Raw genomic sequence first — 22822 nt, 5'->3', positions numbered from 1 at the left:
TTACCTTTCTCAACCCTGCTCATTGGGGAGTTCCAGTATTTTATATAAATTATCCAAAAGCCAAAGTCTTAACATACACTTTTTATCTTGTTTCTTTTTCAGATCCCCCAGGACCTCCTTCAAATGCGCATGTCACTGATACTACCAAGAAATCTGCTTCTTTAGCATGGGGCAAGCCTCATTATGACGGTGGACTAGAAATCACTGGTTATGTGGTAGAGCATCAAAAAGTAGGAGACGAGGCCTGGATAAAAGACACAACTGGAACTGCCCTCAGGATCACTCAGTTTGTTGTCCCTGACCTTCAGACTAAAGAAAAATACAATTTTAGAATCAGTGCCGTCAACGATGCCGGTGTGGGGGAGCCAGCAGTGATTCCAGATGTTGAAATTGTAGAGCGGGAAATGGCTCCTGATTTCGAACTAGATGCTGAGCTTCGAAGAACACTTGTGGTCAGAGCAGGACTCAGTATTAGAATTTTTGTGCCAATTAAAGGTCGTCCTGCTCCTGAAGTGACATGGACCAAAGATGACATCAACCTAAAGAACCGGGCCAACATTGAAAACACAGAATCATTCACTCTTCTGATCATCCCAGAGTGTAACAGATATGACACTGGTAAATTTGTGATGACCATTGAAAACCCCGCTGGGAAGAAAAGTGGCTTTGTTAACGTCAGAGTCTTGGATACACCAGGTCCTGTCCTTAACCTGAGGCCTACAGACATCACGAAGGACAGTGTCACGCTGCACTGGGACCTGCCTCTGATAGATGGGGGCTCACGCATAACAAATTATATTGTGGAGAAACGTGAAGCAACAAGGAAATCTTATTCCACAGTTACCACTAAGTGTCATAAATGCACATATAAAGTTACTGGCTTGTCTGAGGGATGTGAATACTTCTTCAGAGTGATGGCAGAAAATGAATATGGAATTGGAGAGCCAAGAGAAACTACAGAACCCGTAAGAGCCTCCGAAGCACCATCACCCCCAGACAGCCTTAACATTATGGACATAACCAAGAGCACAGTTAGCCTGGCATGGCCCAAACCTAGACATGATGGCGGCAGTAAGATCACTGGCTATGTGATTGAAGCCCAAAGGAAAGGCTCTGACCAGTGGACCCACATCTCAACGGTGAAGGGATTAGAATGTGTTGTGAGAAATCTCACTGAAGGGGAGGAATACACCTTCCAGGTGATGGCGGTGAACAGTGCTGGGAGAAGTGCCCCTCGAGAGAGCAGGCCTGTCATTGTGAAGGAGCAGACAATGCTTCCAGAGTTGGATCTCCGTGGCATCTATCAGAAACTGGTCATTGCCAGAGCTGGTGAAAATATCAAAGTGGAAATTCCAGTGCTCGGTCAACCAAAACCCACAGTTACATGGAAAAAAGGAGACCAGATTCTTAAACAGACACAGAGAGTTAATTTTGAAAATACAGCAACTTCAACCATCTTAAATATCAATGAGTGTGTCAGAAGTGACAGTGGGCCCTATCCACTCACAGCAAAGAACATTGTAGGAGAGGTTGGTGATGTCATCACCATTCAAGTCCACGACATCCCAGGGCCACCAACAGGACCAATCAAATTTGATGAAGTTTCATCTGATTTTGTAACCTTCTCTTGGGACCCACCTGAGAATGATGGAGGAGTACCAATAAGCAACTATGTAGTGGAAATGCGACAGACAGATAGTACTACATGGGTGGAGTTAGCAACCACGGTAATACGGACTACCTATAAAGCCACTCGCCTTACTACTGGAGTGGAGTATCAATTCCGTGTAAAAGCTCAAAACAGATATGGAGTTGGACCCGGCATCACATCAGCATCTATAGTTGCCAACTATCCATTTAAAGTTCCAGGGCCTCCTGGTACCCCTCAGGTTACTGCAGTTACCAAGGATTCAATGACAATTAGCTGGCATGAGCCACTTTCTGATGGTGGAAGCCCCATTTTAGGATATCATGTTGAAAGAAAAGAACGGAATGGTATTCTCTGGCAGACTGTGAGCAAAGCATTAGTACCAGGCAACATTTTCAAATCAACTGGACTTACAGATGGTATTGCTTATGAGTTCCGAGTAATTGCAGAAAACATGGCAGGTAAAAGCAAGCCAAGCAAGCCATCTGAACCAATGCTTGCTCTGGATCCCATTGACCCACCTGGGAAACCAATACCTCTGAATATTACCAGACATGCAGTGACACTTAAATGGGCTAAGCCTGAATATACAGGAGGCTTTAAAATTACTAGCTATATAGTTGAGAAAAGAGACCTTCCTAATGGAAGGTGGCTGAAAGCCAACTTCAGCAACATTTTGGAAAATGAATTTACAGTGAGTGGCCTAACAGAAGATGCTGCATATGAATTCCGTGTGATTGCCAAAAATGCTGCTGGTGCTATTAGCCCACCATCTGAGCCATCCGATGCCATCACATGCAGAGATGACCTTGAAGCACCAAGGATAATGGTGGATGTTAAATTCAAGGACACTGTTATATTAAAAGCAGGCGAAGCATTCAAGCTGGAAGCTGATGTTTCAGGTCGCCCACCACCAACCATGGAATGGACCAAAGATGGAAAGGAGCTTGAAGGCACGGGGAAATTAGAAATAAAGATCGCAGATTTCTCCACTTATCTGGTGAACAAGGATTCATCAAGGAGGGATAGTGGTGCCTATATCCTTACAGCAACAAATCCTGGTGGCTTTGCCAAACACATTTTCAACGTCAAGGTTCTTGATAGACCAGGCCCACCTGAAGGACCTTTAGCTGTATCTGATGTAACATCCGAAAAGTGTGTATTGTCATGGTTGCCTCCACGGGATGATGGTGGTGCCAAAATTGATCATTACATAGTGCAGAAACGTGAAACCAGCAGATTGGCATGGACAAATGTAGCCTCAGAAGTCCAAGTAACAAAACTAAAGGTTCCTAAGCTTTTGAAAGGCAATGAATACATATTCCGTGTCATGGCTGTAAATAAATATGGAGTTGGAGAGCCACTTGAATCAGAACCTGTGCTTGCAGTGGATCCTTACGGACCTCCTGATCCACCCAAAAACCCAGAAGTTACAACTATCACTAAAGATTCTATGGTTGTCTGCTGGGGACATCCCGACTCTGATGGTGGAAGTGAAATCATAAATTATATTGTGGAACGGCGTGATAAAGCTGGCCAACGCTGGGTGAAATGCAACAAAAAGACCCTTACTGACTTAAGATACAAAGTGACTGGACTGACAGAAGGACATGAATATGAATTCAGGATTATGGCAGAGAATGCTGCTGGAATTAGTGCGCCAAGTTCTACCAGTCCGTTCTATAAAGCCTGTGACACTGTGTTTAAACCTGGCCCACCAGGTAACCCACGTGTTCTGGATACAAGCAGATCATCCATTTCAATTGCATGGAATAAACCCATTTATGATGGTGGATCAGAAATCACTGGGTATATGGTTGAGATTGCCCTGCCAGAAGAAGATGAATGGCAGATTGTCACGCCACCAGCTGGGCTCAAGGCAACATCTTATACCATCACCAACCTCATAGAGAACCAGGAGTATAAAATCCGAATCTATGCCATGAATTCTGAAGGACTTGGGGAACCAGCCTCGGTTCCTGGAACTCCAAAGGCTGAAGACAGAATGCTGCCCCCAGAGATTGAACTGGACGCTGACCTGCGCAAAGTTGTCACGATAAGAGCCTGCTGCACTTTGAGGCTTTTTGTTCCAATCAAAGGAAGACCTGCACCTGAGGTGAAGTGGACCCGGGAACATGGAGAGTCTTTGGACAAAGCTAGCATTGAATCCACAAGCTCATACACCCTGCTTATTGTTGGAAATGTGAACAGATTTGACAGTGGCAAGTACATACTAACTGTAGAAAACAGCTCGGGCAGTAAGTCTGCATTTGTGAATGTTAGAGTGCTAGACACCCCAGGCCCTCCACAGGATCTGAAGGTAAAGGAGGTCACAAAGACATCCGTCACATTGACATGGGACCCTCCTCTCCTTGATGGAGGCTCAAAAATAAAGAACTACATTGTTGAAAAGAGAGAATCAACAAGAAAAGCCTATTCAACTGTTGCAACCAACTGCCATAAGACTTCCTGGAAAGTAGACCAGCTTCAAGAAGGCTGCAGTTACTATTTCAGGGTTCTCGCCGAAAATGAATATGGCATTGGCCTGCCTGCTGAAACCGCAGACTCTGTGAAAGCATCAGAACGACCTCTTCCTCCAGGAAAAATAACTTTGGTGGATGTCACAAGAAACAGCGTGTCACTCTCCTGGGAGAAACCAGAGCATGATGGAGGCAGCCGGATCCTGGGCTACATTGTAGAGATGCAGAGCAAAGGCAGTGACAAATGGGCCACATGTGCCACAGTCAAAGTCACTGAAGCCACTATAACTGGACTGATTCAGGGTGAAGAATATAATTTCCGTGTTTCAGCTCAGAATGAGAAGGGCATCAGTGATCCGAGACAACTGAGTGTGCCGGTGATTGCCAAAGACCTCGTCATCCCACCAGCCTTCAAACTCCTGTTCAACACTTTCACTGTACTGGCAGGTGAAGACCTTAAAGTTGATGTTCCGTTCATTGGACGCCCTACACCAACTGTAACCTGGCATAAAGATGATGTACCACTGAAGCAGACAACTAGAGTAAATGCAGAGAGCACAGAAAATAATACACTACTGACAATAAAGGAAGCCTGCAGAGAAGACGTTGGACATTACACAGTTAAACTGACTAACTCAGCTGGCGAAGCTACTGAGACCCTTAATGTTATTGTTCTTGACAAACCAGGCCCTCCAACTGGACCAGTTAAAATGGATGAAGTGACAGCTGACAGTATTACTCTTTCCTGGGAACCACCAAAGTATGATGGTGGAAGTTCCATCAATAATTACATTGTAGAGAAACGGGACACTTCCACTACCTCCTGGCAAATTGTGTCAGCCACGGTTGCAAGGACAACAATAAAAGCTTGCAGATTAAAGACCGGGTGTGAATATCAGTTTAGAATTGCTGCTGAAAACAGATACGGAAAGAGCACCTACCTCAATTCAGAGCCCATCATAGCTCAGTATCCATTCAAAGTTCCTGGTCCTCCTGGCACGCCATTTGTCACGCTCTCCTCCAAGGACAGTATGGAGGTACAATGGAATGAGCCAGTCAGTGATGGAGGAAGCAGAGTCATTGGCTACCATCTAGAACGCAAGGAAAGAAACAGCATCCTCTGGATCAAATTGAATAAAACGCCTATTCCTCAAACAAAGTTTAAGACAACTGGCCTCGAAGAAGGCATTGAATATGAATTCAGAGTCTCTGCAGAGAACATTGTGGGCATCGGCAAGCCAAGTAAACCATCAGAATGCTACGTAGCTCGTGACCCATGTGATCCACCAGGGCGGCCAGAGGCAATCATTGTCACAAGGAATTCTGTAACTCTTCAGTGGAAGAAACCCACCTATGATGGTGGAAGCAAGATCACAGGTTATGTGGTGGAGAAGAAAGAATTGCCTGACGGCCGCTGGATGAAAGCCAGTTTTACAAACATCATTGACACCCAGTTTGAAGTAACTGGCCTAGTTGAAGATCACAGATATGAATTCCGAGTGATAGCTCGCAACGCAGCAGGTGTGTTTAGTGAGCCTTCAGAGAGCACAGGGGCAATCACAGCACGAGACGAGGTGGAGCCACCCAGGATAAGTATGGACCCCAAATACAAGGATACAATTGTGGTTCATGCTGGTGAGTCATTTAAGGTTGATGCAGATATACATGGCAAACCAATACCAACCACTCAATGGATAAAAGGTGATCAGGAGCTTTCAAACACAGCCCGACTAGAAATAAAGAGTACTGACTTTGCCACCAGTCTCAGCGTCAAGGATGCAGTACGTGTTGACAGTGGGAATTACATTTTGAAGGCCAAAAATGTTGCCGGAGAGAGATCTGTCACTGTGAATGTCAAAGTTCTTGATAGACCAGGACCACCTGAAGGACCTGTTGTTATATCAGGAGTTACGGCAGAAAAATGCACACTAGCTTGGAAACCTCCACTTCAGGATGGTGGGAGTGATATCATAAATTATATCGTAGAAAGGAGAGAAACCAGCCGCCTGGTTTGGACTGTGGTTGATGCCAACGTGCAAACTCTCAGTTGCAAGGTTACTAAGCTTCTTGAAGGCAATGAATACATTTTCCGTATAATGGCAGTAAACAAATATGGTGTTGGTGAACCTCTTGAATCTGAGCCATTAATTGCCAAGAATCCATTTGTAGTACCAGATGCACCAAAAGCTCCAGAAGTCACAACAGTGACCAAAGACTCAATGATTGTTGTATGGGAAAGGCCAGCATCTGATGGTGGCAGTGAAATTCTTGGATACGTTCTTGAAAAACGAGACAAGGAGGGCATTAGGTGGACAAGATGCCACAAACGTCTGATTGGGGAGCTGCGCTTGAGAGTAACTGGACTCATAGAAAATCACAACTATGAATTCAGAGTCTCAGCTGAGAATGCTGCTGGACTTAGTGAACCAAGTCCTCCTTCTGCTTACCAAAAAGCTTGTGATCCTATTTACAAACCAGGCCCTCCCAACAACCCCAAAGTCATGGATGTTACCAGATCTTCAGTTTTCCTTTCTTGGAGCAAGCCGATATATGATGGTGGCTGTGAAATCCAAGGATACATTGTTGAGAAATGTGACGTGAGTGTTGGTGAATGGACAATGTGCACCCCGCCAACTGGAATTAATAAAACAAACTTAGAGGTAGAGAAGTTACAGGAAAAGCATGAATACAACTTCCGCATTTGTGCCATTAATAAAGCTGGAGTTGGTGAACATGCTGATGTCCCTGGGCCTGTAGTTGTTGAAGAAAAACTGGAAGCACCAGACATCGATCTTGACATGGAACTAAGGAAAATTATAAATATAAGGGCAGGTGGCTCTTTAAGGTTATTTGTTCCCATAAGAGGCCGTCCCACTCCAGAAGTGAAATGGGGAAAGGTGGATGGTGAAATCCGAGATGCAGCTATAATTGATGTCACTAGCAGTTTCACCTCGCTTGTTCTTGACAATGTCAATCGATACGATAGTGGAAAATATACTCTCACATTAGAAAACAGCAGTGGAACAAAGTCTGCCTTTGTTACTGTGAGAGTCCTGGATACACCAAGTCCACCTGTTAACCTGAAAGTCACGGAAATCACCAAAGACTCAGTATCAATTACATGGGAACCTCCTTTGTTGGATGGGGGATCCAAAATAAAAAATTACATCGTTGAGAAACGCGAAGCCACAAGAAAATCATATGCTGCTGTTGTCACGAATTGCCACAAGACTTCTTGGAAAATTGATCAACTCCAAGAAGGTTGCAGTTATTACTTTAGAGTCACAGCTGAGAATGAGTATGGTATCGGCCTACCTGCCCGCACAGCTGACCCAATTAAGGTTGCAGAAGTTCCACAACCTCCGGGAAAAATAACTGTAGATGATGTCACCAGAAATAGTGTCTCTCTGAGTTGGACAAAGCCTGAACATGATGGTGGCAGTAAAATCATTCAGTATATTGTGGAAATGCAAGCTAAACACAGTGAGAAGTGGTCAGAGTGTGCTCGAGTAAAGTCCCTTGAAGCAGTAATTACCAACCTAACTCAGGGAGAAGAATATCTTTTTAGAGTCATTGCTGTAAATGAAAAGGGGAGAAGTGATCCTAGGTCCCTTGCAGTTCCAATAGTTGCCAAAGATCTGGTCATCGAGCCAGATGTAAGACCTGCATTCAACAGTTACAGCATACAGGTTGGCCAAGATTTGAAAATAGAAGTACCAATTTCTGGACGTCCTAAGCCAACCATCACCTGGACTAAAGATGGTCTTCCCCTGAAGCAGACCACAAGAGTCAATGTTACCGATTCACTTGACCTCACCACACTCAGTATTAAAGAGACTCATAAGGATGACAGTGGACAATATGGAATCACAGTTGCCAATGTTGTTGGTCAGAAAACAGCATCCATCGAAATTATCACTCTAGATAAACCTGATCCTCCAAAAGGACCTGTTAAATTTGATGAAGTCAGTGCTGAGAGTATTACCTTATCCTGGAACCCTCCAGTATACACAGGAGGCTGCCAAATTACTAACTACATTGTTCATAAGAGAGATACAACCACCACAGTATGGGATGTTGTTTCTGCTACTGTTGCTAGAACTACTCTCAAAGTAACCAAACTGAAAACTGGTACAGAATACCAATTCAGAATATTTGCTGAAAACAGATATGGACAAAGCTTTGCCTTGGAGTCTGATCCAATTGTAGCTCAATATCCCTACAAAGAACCCGGTCCTCCAGGCACACCATTTGTCACAGCCATTTCCAAAGATTCTATGGTTGTACAGTGGCATGAACCAATCAATAATGGTGGAAGCCCAGTCATAGGTTACCACCTTGAGAGGAAAGAAAGGAATAGTATTTTGTGGACAAAAGTCAACAAAAGTATTATCCATGACACCCAATTTAAAGCACTGAATCTTGAAGAAGGCATTGAATATGAATTCAGAGTTTATGCTGAAAATATCGTTGGCATAGGCAAAGCAAGCAAGAATTCTGAATGCTACGTAGCCCGAGATCCCTGTGACCCACCAGGAACACCAGAAGCAATAATTGTTAAAAGAAATGAAATCACTTTACAATGGACCAAACCTGTATATGATGGCGGAAGTATGATTACAGGCTACATTGTAGAGAAGCGTGATTTACCTGAGGGCCGCTGGATGAAAGCCAGCTTCACCAATGTCATTGAAACTCAATTTACTGTGTCAGGTCTTACTGAAGATCAAAGATATGAATTCAGAGTCATTGCAAAGAATGCAGCCGGTGCCATAAGTAAACCCTCTGACAGTACTGGACCAATCACTGCCAAGGATGAGGTTGAGCTCCCAAGAATTTCAATGGATCCAAAATTCAGAGATACAATAGTGGTGAATGCTGGAGAAACATTCAGGCTTGAGGCTGATGTCCATGGAAAGCCCCTACCTACTATTGAGTGGTTAAGAGGAGATAAGGAAATTGAAGAATCTGCTAGATGTGAAATAAAGAACACAGATTTTAAGGCTTTACTTATTATAAAGGATGCCATTAGAATTGATGGTGGACAGTATATTCTAAGAGCCTCCAATGTTGCAGGTTCTAAGTCATTCCCAGTAAACGTAAAAGTGTTAGATAGACCAGGACCTCCAGAAGGGCCAGTTCAGGTTACCGGAGTCACTTCAGAAAAATGCACTTTAACATGGTCTCCACCACTTCAAGATGGTGGCAGTGACATTTCTCACTATGTTGTTGAAAAGCGAGAAACCAGCCGACTAGCATGGACTGTTGTGGCTTCAGAAGTTGTGACTAATTCTCTGAAAGTTACCAAACTGTTAGAAGGGAATGAATATATTTTCCGTATAATGGCTGTCAACAAATACGGTGTTGGAGAGCCTTTGGAATCTGCACCAGTACTAATGAAAAACCCATTTGTGCTTCCTGGTCCACCCAAAAACCTTGAAGTTACAAACATTGCCAAGGACTCCATGACAGTCTGTTGGAACCGTCCAGATAGCGATGGTGGAAGTGAGATCATTGGTTACATTGTAGAGAAACGAGACAGAAGTGGCATTAGGTGGATAAAATGCAATAAACGCCGCATCACAGATCTGCGTCTGAGAGTAACAGGCTTAACAGAAGACCATGAGTATGAATTCAGAGTCTCTGCAGAAAATGCTGCTGGAGTTGGAGAACCTAGTCCAGCTACAGTGTATTATAAGGCCTGCGATCCTGTGTTCAAACCAGGCCCACCCACCAATGCACACGTTGTAGACACCACTAAAAACTCAATCACACTTGCTTGGGGCAAACCCATCTATGATGGTGGCAGTGAGATCCTGGGATATGTCATAGAAATTTGTAAAGCAGATGAAGAAGAATGGCAAATAGTCACTCCACAGACTGGCCTGAGAGTCACACGATTTGAAATTTCAAAACTTGTTGAACATCAAGAATACAAAATACGAGTCTGTGCCCTCAACAAAGTTGGTCTAGGTGAGGCTGCATCAGTTCCTGGGACTGTGAAACCAGAAGATAAACTTGAAGCCCCTGAACTTGACATTGACTCGGAGTTAAGGAAAGGAATCGTGGTAAGAGCTGGTGGATCTGCCAGAATTCACATTCCATTCAAAGGTCGTCCAACACCCGAGATCACCTGGTCTCGTGAGGAAGGTGAATTCACAGATAAGGTCCAAATTGAAAAGGGAGTAAACTATACCCAACTATCCATCGAAAATTGTGACAGAAATGATGCTGGCAAATACATTCTCAAGCTGGAAAACAGCAGCGGATCGAAGTCTGCTTTTGTAACTGTGAAAGTTCTCGACACCCCAGGACCACCACAGAATTTGACAGTCAAAGAAGTAAGAAAAGATTCTGTCCTACTGGTATGGGAACCGCCCATCATTGATGGAGGAGCAAAGGTCAAGAACTATGTGATCGACAAACGTGAGTCAACCAGAAAAGCGTATGCTAATGTGAGTAGTAAATGCAGCAAAACAAGTTTCAAAGTTGAGAATCTTACAGAAGGAGCCATTTATTACTTTAGAGTCATGGCTGAGAATGAATTTGGAGTTGGCGTTCCAGTGGAAACTTTGGATGCCGTGAAAGCTTCTGAACCTCCTTCCCCGCCAGGAAAGGTTACACTCACTGATGTGTCCCAGACCAGTGCATCACTTATGTGGGAGAAACCGGATCATGATGGTGGTAGCAGAATCCTGGGGTATGTTGTTGAAATGCAGCCCAAAGGAACTGAAAAATGGAGCACTGTGGCTGAATCCAAAGTCTGCAATGCAGTTGTTACTGGTTTGAGTTCCGGACAAGAATATCAGTTCCGGGTCAAGGCTTACAATGAGAAAGGAAAAAGTGATCCGAGAGTGCTTGGTGTTCCTGTCATAGCCAAGGACTTGACTATACAACCTAGTTTTAAGTTACCATTTAACACATATAGTGTCCAAGCTGGAGAGGATCTTAAAATAGAAATTCCAGTTATAGGCCGACCAAGACCTAAAATATCTTGGGTCAAAGATGGTGAGCCTCTGAAGCAGACAACAAGAGTAAATGTTGAAGAAACAGCTACTTCCACTATTTTGCACATTAAAGAAAGTAGCAAAGATGACTTTGGAAAATATACCATAACGGCAACAAATAGCGCAGGCACAGCAACAGAAAATCTCAGCATTATTGTTTTGGAAAAGCCTGGACCTCCAGTTGGACCAGTGAGGTTTGATGAAGTTAGTGCGGACTTCGTGGTCATATCTTGGGAACCTCCAGCCTACACTGGTGGCTGCCAAATAAGCAACTATATCGTAGAGAAGAGAGATACAACCACCACCACTTGGCACATGGTATCGGCCACCGTTGCAAGAACAACAATTAAAGTAACCAAACTGAAAACAGGCACTGAGTACCAGTTTAGAATTTTTGCTGAAAACAGGTATGGAAAAAGTGCCCCTCTGGATTCCAAACCAATTATTGTACAATATCCATTTAAAGAACCTGGACCACCAGGAACTCCTTTTGTGACATCAATCTCAAAAGATCAAATGATTGTGCAATGGCATGAGCCAGTTAATGATGGAGGCAGCAAAGTTATCGGCTACCATCTTGAACAGAAGGAAAAGAACAGCATTTTATGGGTCAAGTTAAACAAAACTCCCATTCAAGACACCAAATTCAAGACAACTGGGCTTGATGAAGGCCTTGAATATGAGTTCAAAGTTTCTGCTGAAAATATTGTTGGCATTGGCAAGCCTAGCAAAGTGTCCGAATGCTTTGTTGCTCGTGATCCATGTGACCCGCCTGGTCGTCCTGAAGCCATTGTTATCACAAGAAACAATGTCACACTGAAATGGAAGAAACCTGCCTATGATGGCGGCAGCAAAATAACAGGTTATATCGTAGAAAAGAAAGATCTACCTGATGGCCGTTGGATGAAAGCCAGCTTTACCAATGTCCTAGAAACTGAATTTACAGTGAGTGGACTTGTGGAAGACCAAAGATATGAATTTAGAGTTATTGCAAGAAATGCAGCTGGCAATTTCAGTGAACCATCTGAAAGTAGTGGTGCCATTACTGCAAGAGATGAAATTGATGCACCAAATGCTTCTCTGGATCCCAAATATAAAGACGTCATTGTTGTTCATGCAGGAGAGACGTTTGTTCTTGAAGCTGATATCCGTGGCAAACCAATACCTGATATTGTTTGGTTGAAAGATGGAAAAGAACTTGAAGAAACAGCTGCTAGGATGGAAATTAAATCTACTATTCAGAAAACCACTCTTGTTGTCAAAGATTGTATACGGGCTGACGGAGGTCAATATGTTCTGAAACTTAGCAATGTTGGTGGTACTAAGTCTATACCAATCACAGTAAAGGTACTTGACAGGCCAGGACCTCCGGAAGGGCCTCTGAAAGTTTCTGGAGTTACTGCAGAAAAATGTTACCTGGCATGGAACCCACCTTTACAAGATGGTGGTGCTAGTATTTCTCATTACATCATTGAAAAGAGAGAGACAAGCAGACTCTCCTGGACCCAGGTTTCAACAGAGGTACAGGCTCTTAACTACAAAGTCACTAAACTTCTTCCTGGTAATGAGTACATTTTCCGTGTCATGGCCGTGAATAAATATGGAATTGGAGAGCCCCTGGAATCTGAACCTGTTATAGCCTGTAATCCTTATAAGCGGCCTGGTCCTCCTTCAACACCTGAAGCCTCAGCAATCACCAAAGATTCTATGGTAGTAACCTGGGCCCGCCCAGTGGACGATGGGGGTGCTGAAATCGAGGGCTACATTCTTGAAAAACGAGATAAGGAAGGTATTAGATGGACCAAGTGCAACAAGAAAACACTGACTGATCTCCGGTTCAGGGTAACTGGCCTTACTGAAGGCCACTCCTATGAATTCAGAGTGGCTGCTGAAAATGCAGCTGGTGTGGGTGAGCCTAGTGAGCCATCTGTGTTCTACCGTGCGTGTGACACCTTGTATCCACCAGGTCCACCAAGCAATCCAAAAGTGACAGACACTTCCAGATCTTCTGTGTCCCTAGCATGGAATAAGCCAATTTATGATGGCGGGGCACCTGTGAAAGGCTATGTTGTTGAGGTCAAAGAAGCCACTGCTGATGAATGGACAACGTGCACACCTCCAACAGGATTACAAGGGAAGCAGTTCACAGTGACCAAGCTTAAAGAAAATACTGAATATAACTTCCGGATCTGCGCCTTCAATTCTGAAGGGGTTGGTGAACCTGCAACTATCCCTGGTTCGGTGGTTGCTAAGGAAAGGGCAGAGCCACCAGAAATAGAACTTGATGCTGACCTGAGAAAGGTGGTCATTCTACGTGCAAGTGCTACTTTACGCTTATTCGTCACTATCAAAGGTCGACCAGAACCTGAAGTCAAGTGGGAAAAGGCAGAAGGCATTCTCACTGAGAGGGCCCAGATCGAGGTGACCAGCTCCTACACAATGTTGGTGATTGATAATGTGAGCAGATTTGACAGTGGTCGGTATAATCTGACATTAGAAAACAACAGTGGCTCCAAAACAGCTTTTGTGAATGTCAGAGTTCTTGACTCACCAAGTGCCCCTGTGAATTTGACTGTAAGAGAGGTAAAGAAAGAATCGGTGACTTTAGCCTGGGAACCACCACTTATTGATGGAGGAGCTAAGATCACAAACTACATCGTTGAAAAGCGAGAAACTACAAGAAAAGCCTATGCTACTATCACCAACAACTGCACTAAGAACACCTTTAAAATTGAAAATCTACAAGAAGGATGTTCTTACTACTTCCGCGTCTTGGCTTGCAATGAATACGGGATTGGTTTGCCAGCTGAAACAACTGAGCCCGTGAAAGTGTCTGAACCACCCCTCCCACCTGGAAGAGTGACCCTTGTCGATGTGACCCGGAACACAGCTACAATTAAGTGGGAGAAACCAGAAAGCGATGGTGGCAGCAAAATTACTGGTTATGTAGTCGAGATGCAGACTAAAGGCAGTGAAAAGTGGAGCACTTGCACACAAGTTAAGACCCTAGAAGCAACTATATCTGGCCTGACGGCTGGAGAAGAATATGTCTTCAGAGTATCTGCAGTAAATGAAAAAGGACGAAGTGACCCAAGGCAACTTGGAGTGCCTGTAATTGCAAGGGATATCGAAATAAAACCTTCAGTAGAGCTTCCCTTCCATACTTTCAATGTAAAGGCTAAAGACCAACTCAAGATTGATGTGCCATTCAAAGGAAGACCTCAAGCTACTATAAGCTGGAAAAAAGATGGTCAGACTCTCAGAGAGACAACTAGAGTCAACGTTTCCTCTTCAAAGACTGTAACAACACTAACTATTAATGAGGCTTCAAGGGAAGATGTTGGAACTTACGAACTCTGTGTTTCAAACAGTGCTGGGTCCATAACAGTTCCTATTACTGTAATTGTCCTTGACAGACCAGGGCCTCCAGGACCTATAAGTATTGATGAGGTTAGTTGTGACAATGTCACCATTTCTTGGAATCCTCCAGAATATGATGGCGGCTGCCAGATTAGCAATTACATTGTTGAGAAGAGAGAAACCACTTCTACAACATGGCATGTGGTTTCACAGGCAGTTGCAAGAACATCCATTAAAATAGTTCGTCTAACAACAGGAAGTGAGTATCAGTTCCGTGTTTGTGCAGAAAACCGATACGGGAAGAGTTCCTACAGCGAATCTTCAGCTGTTGTTGCAGAGTATCCATTTAGTCCCCCAGGTCCTCCTGGTACTCCTAAAGTTGTGCATGCCACAAAATCTACCATGATTGTTAGCTGGCAAGTGCCAGTTAACGATGGGGGAAGTCAAGTAATCGGCTATCACCTTGAGTATAAAGAAAGAAGCAGCATTCTTTGGTCCAAAGCCAATAAAACCCTCATTGCCGACACTCAAATGAAAGTCTCCGGTCTTGATGAAGGACTGATGTACGAGTATCGGGTATATGCTGAGAATATTGCTGGAATTGGTAAATGCAGTAAATCTTGTGAACCAGTCCCTGCCAGAGATCCTTGTGACCCTCCTGGACAACCTGAAGTCACAAATATCACAAGAAAATCAGTGTCACTTAAATGGGCTAAACCACACTATGATGGTGGAGCTAAGATCACAGGATATATTGTTGAACGTAGAGAACTACCAGATGGCCGGTGGCTGAAGTGCAACTTTACCAACGTACAAGAAACATATTTTGAAGTAACTGAACTTACTGAAGATCAGCGTTACGAGTTCCGAGTTTTTGCAAGGAATGCTGCTGACTCCATTAGTGAACCCTCTGAATCCACTGGACCTATAACAGTTAAAGATGATGTGGAAGCTCCAAGAATTATGATGGACGTCAAGTTCCGAGATGTCATTGTTGTCAAAGCTGGAGAAGTCCTTAAGATAAATGCAGACATTGCAGGGCGACCTCTGCCAGTAGTCTCTTGGGCCAAGGATGGCATAGAAATTGAAGAAAGAGCAAGAACAGAAATTGTCTCAACAGACTTTACTACCTCATTAACAGTTAAAGACTGTGTAAGACGAGACACTGGTCAGTATGTACTAACACTGAAGAATGTTGCAGGAACTCGGTCTATGACAATTAATTGCAAAGTACTTGATAAGCCTGGTCCACCAGCAGGGCCACTTGAAATAAATGGCCTTACTTCTGAAAAGTGCTCTCTTTCCTGGGGACGTCCGCAAGAAGATGGTGGTGCAGACATCGACTATTACATTGTAGAAAAGCGTGAAACAAGCCGCCTTGCATGGACAATATGTGAAGGAGAGTTAAGAACAACATCTTGTAAAGTGACCAAATTACTGAAAGGCAATGAATATATATTTAGAGTAACAGGTGTTAATAAATACGGGGTTGGTGAGTCCCTAGAGAGTATAGCTGTAAAGGCACTAGATCCATTTACAGTTCCAAGTCCACCCACATCTTTGGAAATTACCTCTGTGACAAAAGATTCCATGACACTTTGCTGGTCAAGACCTGAGAGTGATGGAGGCAGTGAAATCTCTGGATACATAATCGAAAGGCGAGAGAAAAACAGCCTACGATGGGTGCGGGTAAACAAAAAGCCAGTTTATGATCTGAGAGTGAAATCAACAGGACTTCGGGAAGGGTGTGAATATGAATATAGGGTCTATGCAGAAAATGCTGCTGGCCTAAGTCTTCCAAGTGATCCTTCTCCCTTAGTTCGGGCAGAAGATCCAGCATTCTTACCGTCTCCTCCATCCAAACCCAAAATTGTGGACTCAGGCAAGACATCTATAACTATTGGCTGGGTTAAGCCCTTGTTTGATGGTGGGGCCCCAATAATTGGATACACTGTAGAATACAAAAAATCTGATGAAACAGACTGGAAAACTGCCATTCAGAGCTTAAGAGGCACTGAATACACACTAAGTGGACTAACAACCGGAGCTGAATATGTTTTCAGAGTAAGATCTATCAATAAGATTGGTGCCAGTGATCCCAGCGAAAGTTCCGACCCCCAGATAGCAAAGGAAAGAGAAGAAGAACCTGTATTTGATCTGGACACTGAAATGAGGAAGACCTTGATTGTCAAGGCTGGTTCCTCATTTACCATGACTGTGCCTTTCAGAGGAAGACCAGTACCCAACGTCTCCTGGAGTAAGCCAGACACTGACCTCCGCACTAGAGCATATATTGATTCCACAGACACTCGTACATCGCTTACCATTGAAAAAGCCAACAGAAATGATTCTGGAAAATACACATTAACGATTCAGAATATGTTAAGTGCTGCTTCACTGACCTTTGTTGTCAAAGTCTTAGATTCTCCAGGTCCTCCAGCCAATGTTAATGTACATGATGTAACCAAAGAGACTGCAGTGTTATCCTGGGATGTCCCTGAAAACGATGGTGGAGCACCAGTGAAAAACTACCACATAGAAAAACGTGAGGCCAGCAAGAAAGCATGGGTTTCTGTCACCAACAACTGTAACCGCCTCTCCTACAAGGTCACCAACTTACAAGAAGGAGCTGTTTACTACTTCAGAGTCGCTGGAGAAAATGAGTTTGGTGTGGGTGCACCGGCTGAAACAAAGGAAGGAGTCAAAATAACAGGTATGTCTTAAGAAGGAAAATCTATATACCTGCATTCATTTTGCTAGAATAGTGTGGCTCATTCTACTTAGTCATTGCTTAAATGGTTTTGGTTCATACCATAAACTATTCATTCTATAGCACAAAATAAAAATCTCTAATAGAGAAAACTTTTGTTTACTTTGTTTACTAGAAATTCAAAGTGTTGAATTTAAGTAAAATTAAACTGCATACACACACACACACAAACATAGACTGTGTGTATGTATTCAGAAACTGGATGATGACATTCCTAACTTTCTTAGGAAATTAGATTTTTTTTTTTTTTTTTGGTACCAAGACACTCCACCATTTGAGCCACATCCCCAACGCTGTTTTGTATTTTATTTAGAGACAGGGTGTCTTTGAGTTCCTTAATGCCTCACTTTTGCTGAGGCTGGCTTTGAACTCGTGATCTCCCTGCCTGGTCCTCTGGAGCCGCTGCAATTACAGGCATGTGTCACTGTACATGGCAAGATTGGTCACTTTGTTTCTCCTTTTCTACCCATGATGAATTTGGGGTACATTTTATCATCTAATCTAGGTCAATTTAAAAGCAAATACTTTGACATATAATAACATGATTTGGGGGAGCTTTGGTTGACTCAATAGCCAAACTGGTCATACAAAAAGTAAGAAAGATTCAAAAGTAAGCATATGGCCTTGATTTAAAAGTTCTATTTTGACAATGCATGAAGAGCACATGGGAAAGAATGTTGTTAATGATTCTTCCCTTTCTTTCAATACTTTGTTTTCTTAGAAAAACCAAGCCCACCTGAAAAACTTGGAGTAACAAGTGTATCCAAAGATAGTGTTTCCCTCACCTGGTTGAAGCCCGAACACGATGGTGGAAGCAGAGTTGTACACTATATAGTTGAAGCATTAGAAAAAGGACAGAAAAACTGGGTTAAATGTGCAGTGGTAAAGACAACCCACCACGTTGTTTCTGGTCTGAGGGAGAATCATGAATACTTTTTCCGAGTCTTTGCTGAAAATCAAGCTGGCCTGAGTGACCCACGAGAACTCCTGCTTCCTGTTCTCGTAAAGGAGCAACTAGGTATGTCTAATTCTATGTAGAAGCAAATTTTGAAATCACTTACATTGTTCTGATTTTTAAAAACTCTTTTTTCACCTCCATTTTTCCATGTTCTTATTTTTCAGAACCCCCTGAAATTGATATGAAGAATTTTCCAAGTCACACTGTGTATGTTAGAGCTGGTTCAAACCTTAAAGTGGACATTCCAATTTCTGGAAAACCACTACCCAAAGTGACCTTATCAAGAGATGGTGTCCCCCTGAAGGCAACTATGAGATTTAATACTGAAATTACAGCTGAGAATCTGACCATCAATCTTAAGGACAGTGTTACAGCGGATGCTGGAAAATATGAGATCACGGCAGCCAACTCCAGTGGAACAACCAAATCTTTCATTAACATCATTGTGCTGGACAGGCCTGGTCCTCCAACTGGTCCTGTTGTTATTAGTGACATAACTGAAGAAAGTGTGACTCTCAAATGGGAGCCACCTAAGTATGATGGTGGAAGTCAAGTTACCAATTACATTGTACTCAAGAGAGAAACAAGTACTGCAGCATGGACAGAAGTGTCTACAACAGTTGCAAGAACCATGATCAAAGTCATGAAACTGACCACAGGAGAGGAATACCAATTCCGCATCAAGGCAGAAAACCGCTTTGGCATCAGCGATCACATAGATTCTGCTTGTGTGGTCGTCAAACTGCCATACAGTGAGTTTTCAAACTTTTCAAAGATCCTAGGTTTCCATTTACCATAAATGTGCGAAATAGCTGTATTAACCTATGGGGTTTCTCTCTCTCGTAGCAACACCTGGACCACCATCTACGCCATGGGTCACTAATGTTACTCGAGAAAGCATCACCGTGGGCTGGCATGAACCCGTGTCTAATGGAGGCAGCGCAGTCATAGGCTATCACTTGGAAATGAAAGACAGAAACAGTATCTTATGGCAAAAAGCCAACAAAATGATCATCCGTACAACTCACTTCAAAGTCACAACAATCAGTGCTGGACTTATTTATGAATTCAGGGTGTATGCAGAAAATGCTGCAGGTGTTGGAAAACCCAGCCATCCTTCTGAACCTGTCCTGGCCATTGATGCCTGTGGTATGTATTTGTCATGAGAGGGACAGTTCTGACACCTTGAAAATGCAAATCTTGTTTATGTAAAGCAAAATAAATTGGCATAAGTGCCACTAATCTTCCTTCTCTCGTTGCCACAGAACCTCCAAGAAATGTCCGTATCACTGATATTTCAAAGAACTCTGTCAACCTGTCATGGCAACAACCAGCTTTTGATGGAGGAAGCAAGATTACAGGCTACATAGTTGAGAGACGTGACCTTCCAGATGGCAGATGGACCAAAGCCAGTTTCACCAATGTTATTGAGACTCAATTCACTGTCTCTGGCTTGACTCAGAATTCCCAGTATGAATTCCGTGTCTTTGCTAGGAATGCCGTTGGTTCCATCAGCAATCCATCTGAAGTTGTAGGGCCCATTACATGCATTGATTCCTATGGTAAGCATTATTGGAACTTTGAACCCCAACAGCTATCTAACCTAATACCATTTCCTTATTTTAATAACTTTTTACTGCATGTTGTAATTAAGTTTTTGGAAGAAGTTATGAACTAGCTGGGATACTTAGGAAATGTCCTTACCTATAAATTAAGAGAGTTGGACTATATAAAGTATCTAAGGACCTTTCCAACTTTCATGATTCATTGTATAAGTTGGTGCTTTTATTCCCTTTAAAATTATCAGAGCCAATAGTTAACTCCATGTGCACATCCTCACAAAATATTGCTCTTAAATAAGTGGAAGACTGTAAACAGGGACTTTCATGATGACAGTGTTACCAGTAGCTAGCATTTATTGACTAATTACACAAATTCTCTTAGTTTAACAACCCTAAAATTAGCCAATTTACAAAAAAGAAACTGAGATTTAAAGTGCTTATGCAAGTTCCCCAAGGTCAACAGCTTATTAGTGATGAAGTGGGATTCTTCAGAGCCCTAACATCACTGCTCATCAAATATGCATATACTTTGACCATTATGGAAAGTAACTGGTACATTCAACTAACAATGGTTTGAAAATTGAAATATCATAAGAGTTAAGAACCCTGTGACACTTTTCCTAAAATTTCTCCATTTTCAAAAGGGAAAATGAGCCACTATATTGCCTGGACAAAGTATCCACTCCCACCCTCCTGTTGAGAATCCCAGGGCTGCTTTGTATCAGCCAGGCTTTGCAGACACTAAATCAATATTGCTGTTATTGTGAAGCAAGTCAAATTTACTTCTGTTTCTCAATGGTTCAAAGAACTCTGGTATAAAATATTCCCAGTGATATATAATATCATGAGTTGAGCATTCAAAGGTCTGAAACGAACCACTCACATGTGGATAGATACCGGTGAAGTGAGACAGGAAAAGAAGAATAGGAAGTGATCAGAAGACATGGAAAGAAAACTAGAGTGAAAGAAAATGCTGAAGGCTGCTTTTTCAGTAATGTTCTCCCTGTGCTATCCCATCTCATCACTGGGATGAAATACCTAACAGACTTTAAAACCCATTTAGAAGGCACTGAAGTCCCTGTGCAATTAGTACAATGTTATTGAGGTCAGAGCTTTTTCATAGACTTTCTTCCCCATCTAGGAGAATAGCTTATAAAATTTAAAAGTTTAAAATAATAGGTGACTAGAATTAGAAGCGTGTGTGTGTGCATGCACATGTGTGTGTATACATATATATATAGTTTAGTAAGGGCCAGTGACCCTATTTTGAGGTTGTTATGGCTATTTCTTTCCTCCTTAGGATATATGAAATATTTCTTATTTGTCATTCTTCAGGTGGACCTGTAATCGACCTACCTTTAGAATATACAGAAGTTGTCAAATACAGAGCAGGTACATCTGTGAAGCTCAGAGCAGGCATTTCTGGCAAACCTGAGCCTACAATTGAGTGGTATAAAGATGACAAAGAATTGCAAACCAATGCACTGGTGTGTGTTGAAAATACCACTGACCTCGCATCTATACTCATCAAAGATGCCAACCGCCTTAATAGTGGAAGCTACGAATTAAAACTAAGGAATGCTATGGGCTCAGCCTCGGCCACTATCAGAGTACAGATCCTTGGTAGGTACTCAATACAGGCCAATGTCATATTTTGTTTGCCTAAAATGTAGTAATTTAAAATTAATAGACTTTTAGAAGCACTAACATATCATCTTATTCTTTCATTGGCAGACAAACCAGGACCTCCAGGTGGACCAATTGAATTTAAAACTGTCACTGCTGAAAAGATAACACTTCTCTGGCGGCCCCCAACTGACGATGGTGGTGCAAAAATCACACACTATATTGTAGAAAAGCGTGAGACAAGCCGTGTCGTATGGTCTATGGTGGCTGAAAATTTGGAAGAGTGCATCATCACAACCACCAAAATTATCAAAGGAAATGAATACATCTTCCGGGTTCGAGCTGTAAACAAATATGGAATTGGCGAGCCACTGGAATCTGATCCGGTGGTAGCTAAGAATGCATTTGGTAAGATAGGATTTATTTCATTAGAAAACCAAAAATCATGAGAAGTTTAAGGATAAACTATTCTGCTAGACTATGAATGCTTTCTTAAAATGATTTCCTTTTGTGTCGCATCATATCTTAATGTCATTCTTTTAACAGGGTAGAAAATATAATAAATTAATATTCTTAGACAGAATTCAAAGATCAGAATATAGAATTTATGAGTAATGTTGATCCTGCAAACTCATTTGCTTTTCCTTTCTAAATAGTTACACCTGGGCCACCAAGCATACCAGAGGTGACAAAGACTACCAAGAATTCAATGACTGTTGTCTGGAACAGGCCAATTGTAGATGGTGGTAGTGAAATAAGTGGCTATTTCCTTGAAAAACGAGACAAGAAGAGTCTAGCTTGGTTTAAAGTGCAAAAGGAGACGATCCGTGACACCAGACAGAAAGTGACAGGACTCACAGAAAACAATGACTATCAATACCGAGTTTGTGCTGTAAATGCTGCTGGACTGGGTCCATTTTCTGAACCATCTGACTTCTACAAAGCTGCTGATCCTATTGGTAAGTATTCTTACATTCAGCAGTAGCATCTTTTGTGTAAATAAATTGTATACGATTGTGTAATTACCATTTTATGAATGGTCATTCCAGATCCTCCAGGCCCACCTGCCAAGATAAGAATTGCAGATTCAACAAAGTCATCCATCACTCTTGGCTGGAGTAAACCTGTCTATGATGGGGGCAGTGCTATTACTGGATATGTTGTTGAGATGAGACAAGGAGAGGAAGAGGAATGGACCATTGTTTCTACCAGAGGAGAGGTCAGAACCACAGAATATGTAGTGTCTAACCTGCAACCTGGAGTCAATTACTATTTCCAGGTATCTGCAGTAAACTGCGCTGGACAAGGAGAACCTATACAAATGACCGAGCCTGTACAAGCTAAAGATATACTTGGTATGTACAACTGGTGTGATTGTGTTTTTATCGTTTTATTAGAGTATTTCCAAGAA

General features: G+C 42.6%; 1 protein-coding gene across 1 annotated transcript in view; it reads left to right on the top strand.

The window, feature by feature from the left end:
- Positions 1-22822, top strand: part of Ttn (titin) — a 263368-nt gene that overhangs the window by 213839 nt on the left and 26707 nt on the right. The window contains exons 276-284 of the mRNA XM_078017672.1: positions 103-17208; positions 17987-18283; positions 18388-18975; positions 19070-19372; positions 19489-19785; positions 21121-21408; positions 21520-21819; positions 22068-22370; positions 22461-22766. Coding sequence (XP_077873798.1) covers positions 103-17208; positions 17987-18283; positions 18388-18975; positions 19070-19372; positions 19489-19785; positions 21121-21408; positions 21520-21819; positions 22068-22370; positions 22461-22766 — 19788 coding nt within the window. The remainder of the gene's footprint in view (positions 1-102; positions 17209-17986; positions 18284-18387; positions 18976-19069; positions 19373-19488; positions 19786-21120; positions 21409-21519; positions 21820-22067; positions 22371-22460; positions 22767-22822) is intronic.

This window comes from Ictidomys tridecemlineatus, chromosome 7, assembly GCF_052094955.1.
Source record: "Ictidomys tridecemlineatus isolate mIctTri1 chromosome 7, mIctTri1.hap1, whole genome shotgun sequence".
Lineage (NCBI taxonomy): Eukaryota > Metazoa > Chordata > Mammalia > Rodentia > Sciuridae > Ictidomys > Ictidomys tridecemlineatus.
Note: the sequence above shows the minus strand (reverse complement) of the source record. Positions and strands in the feature narration are given on the sequence as shown.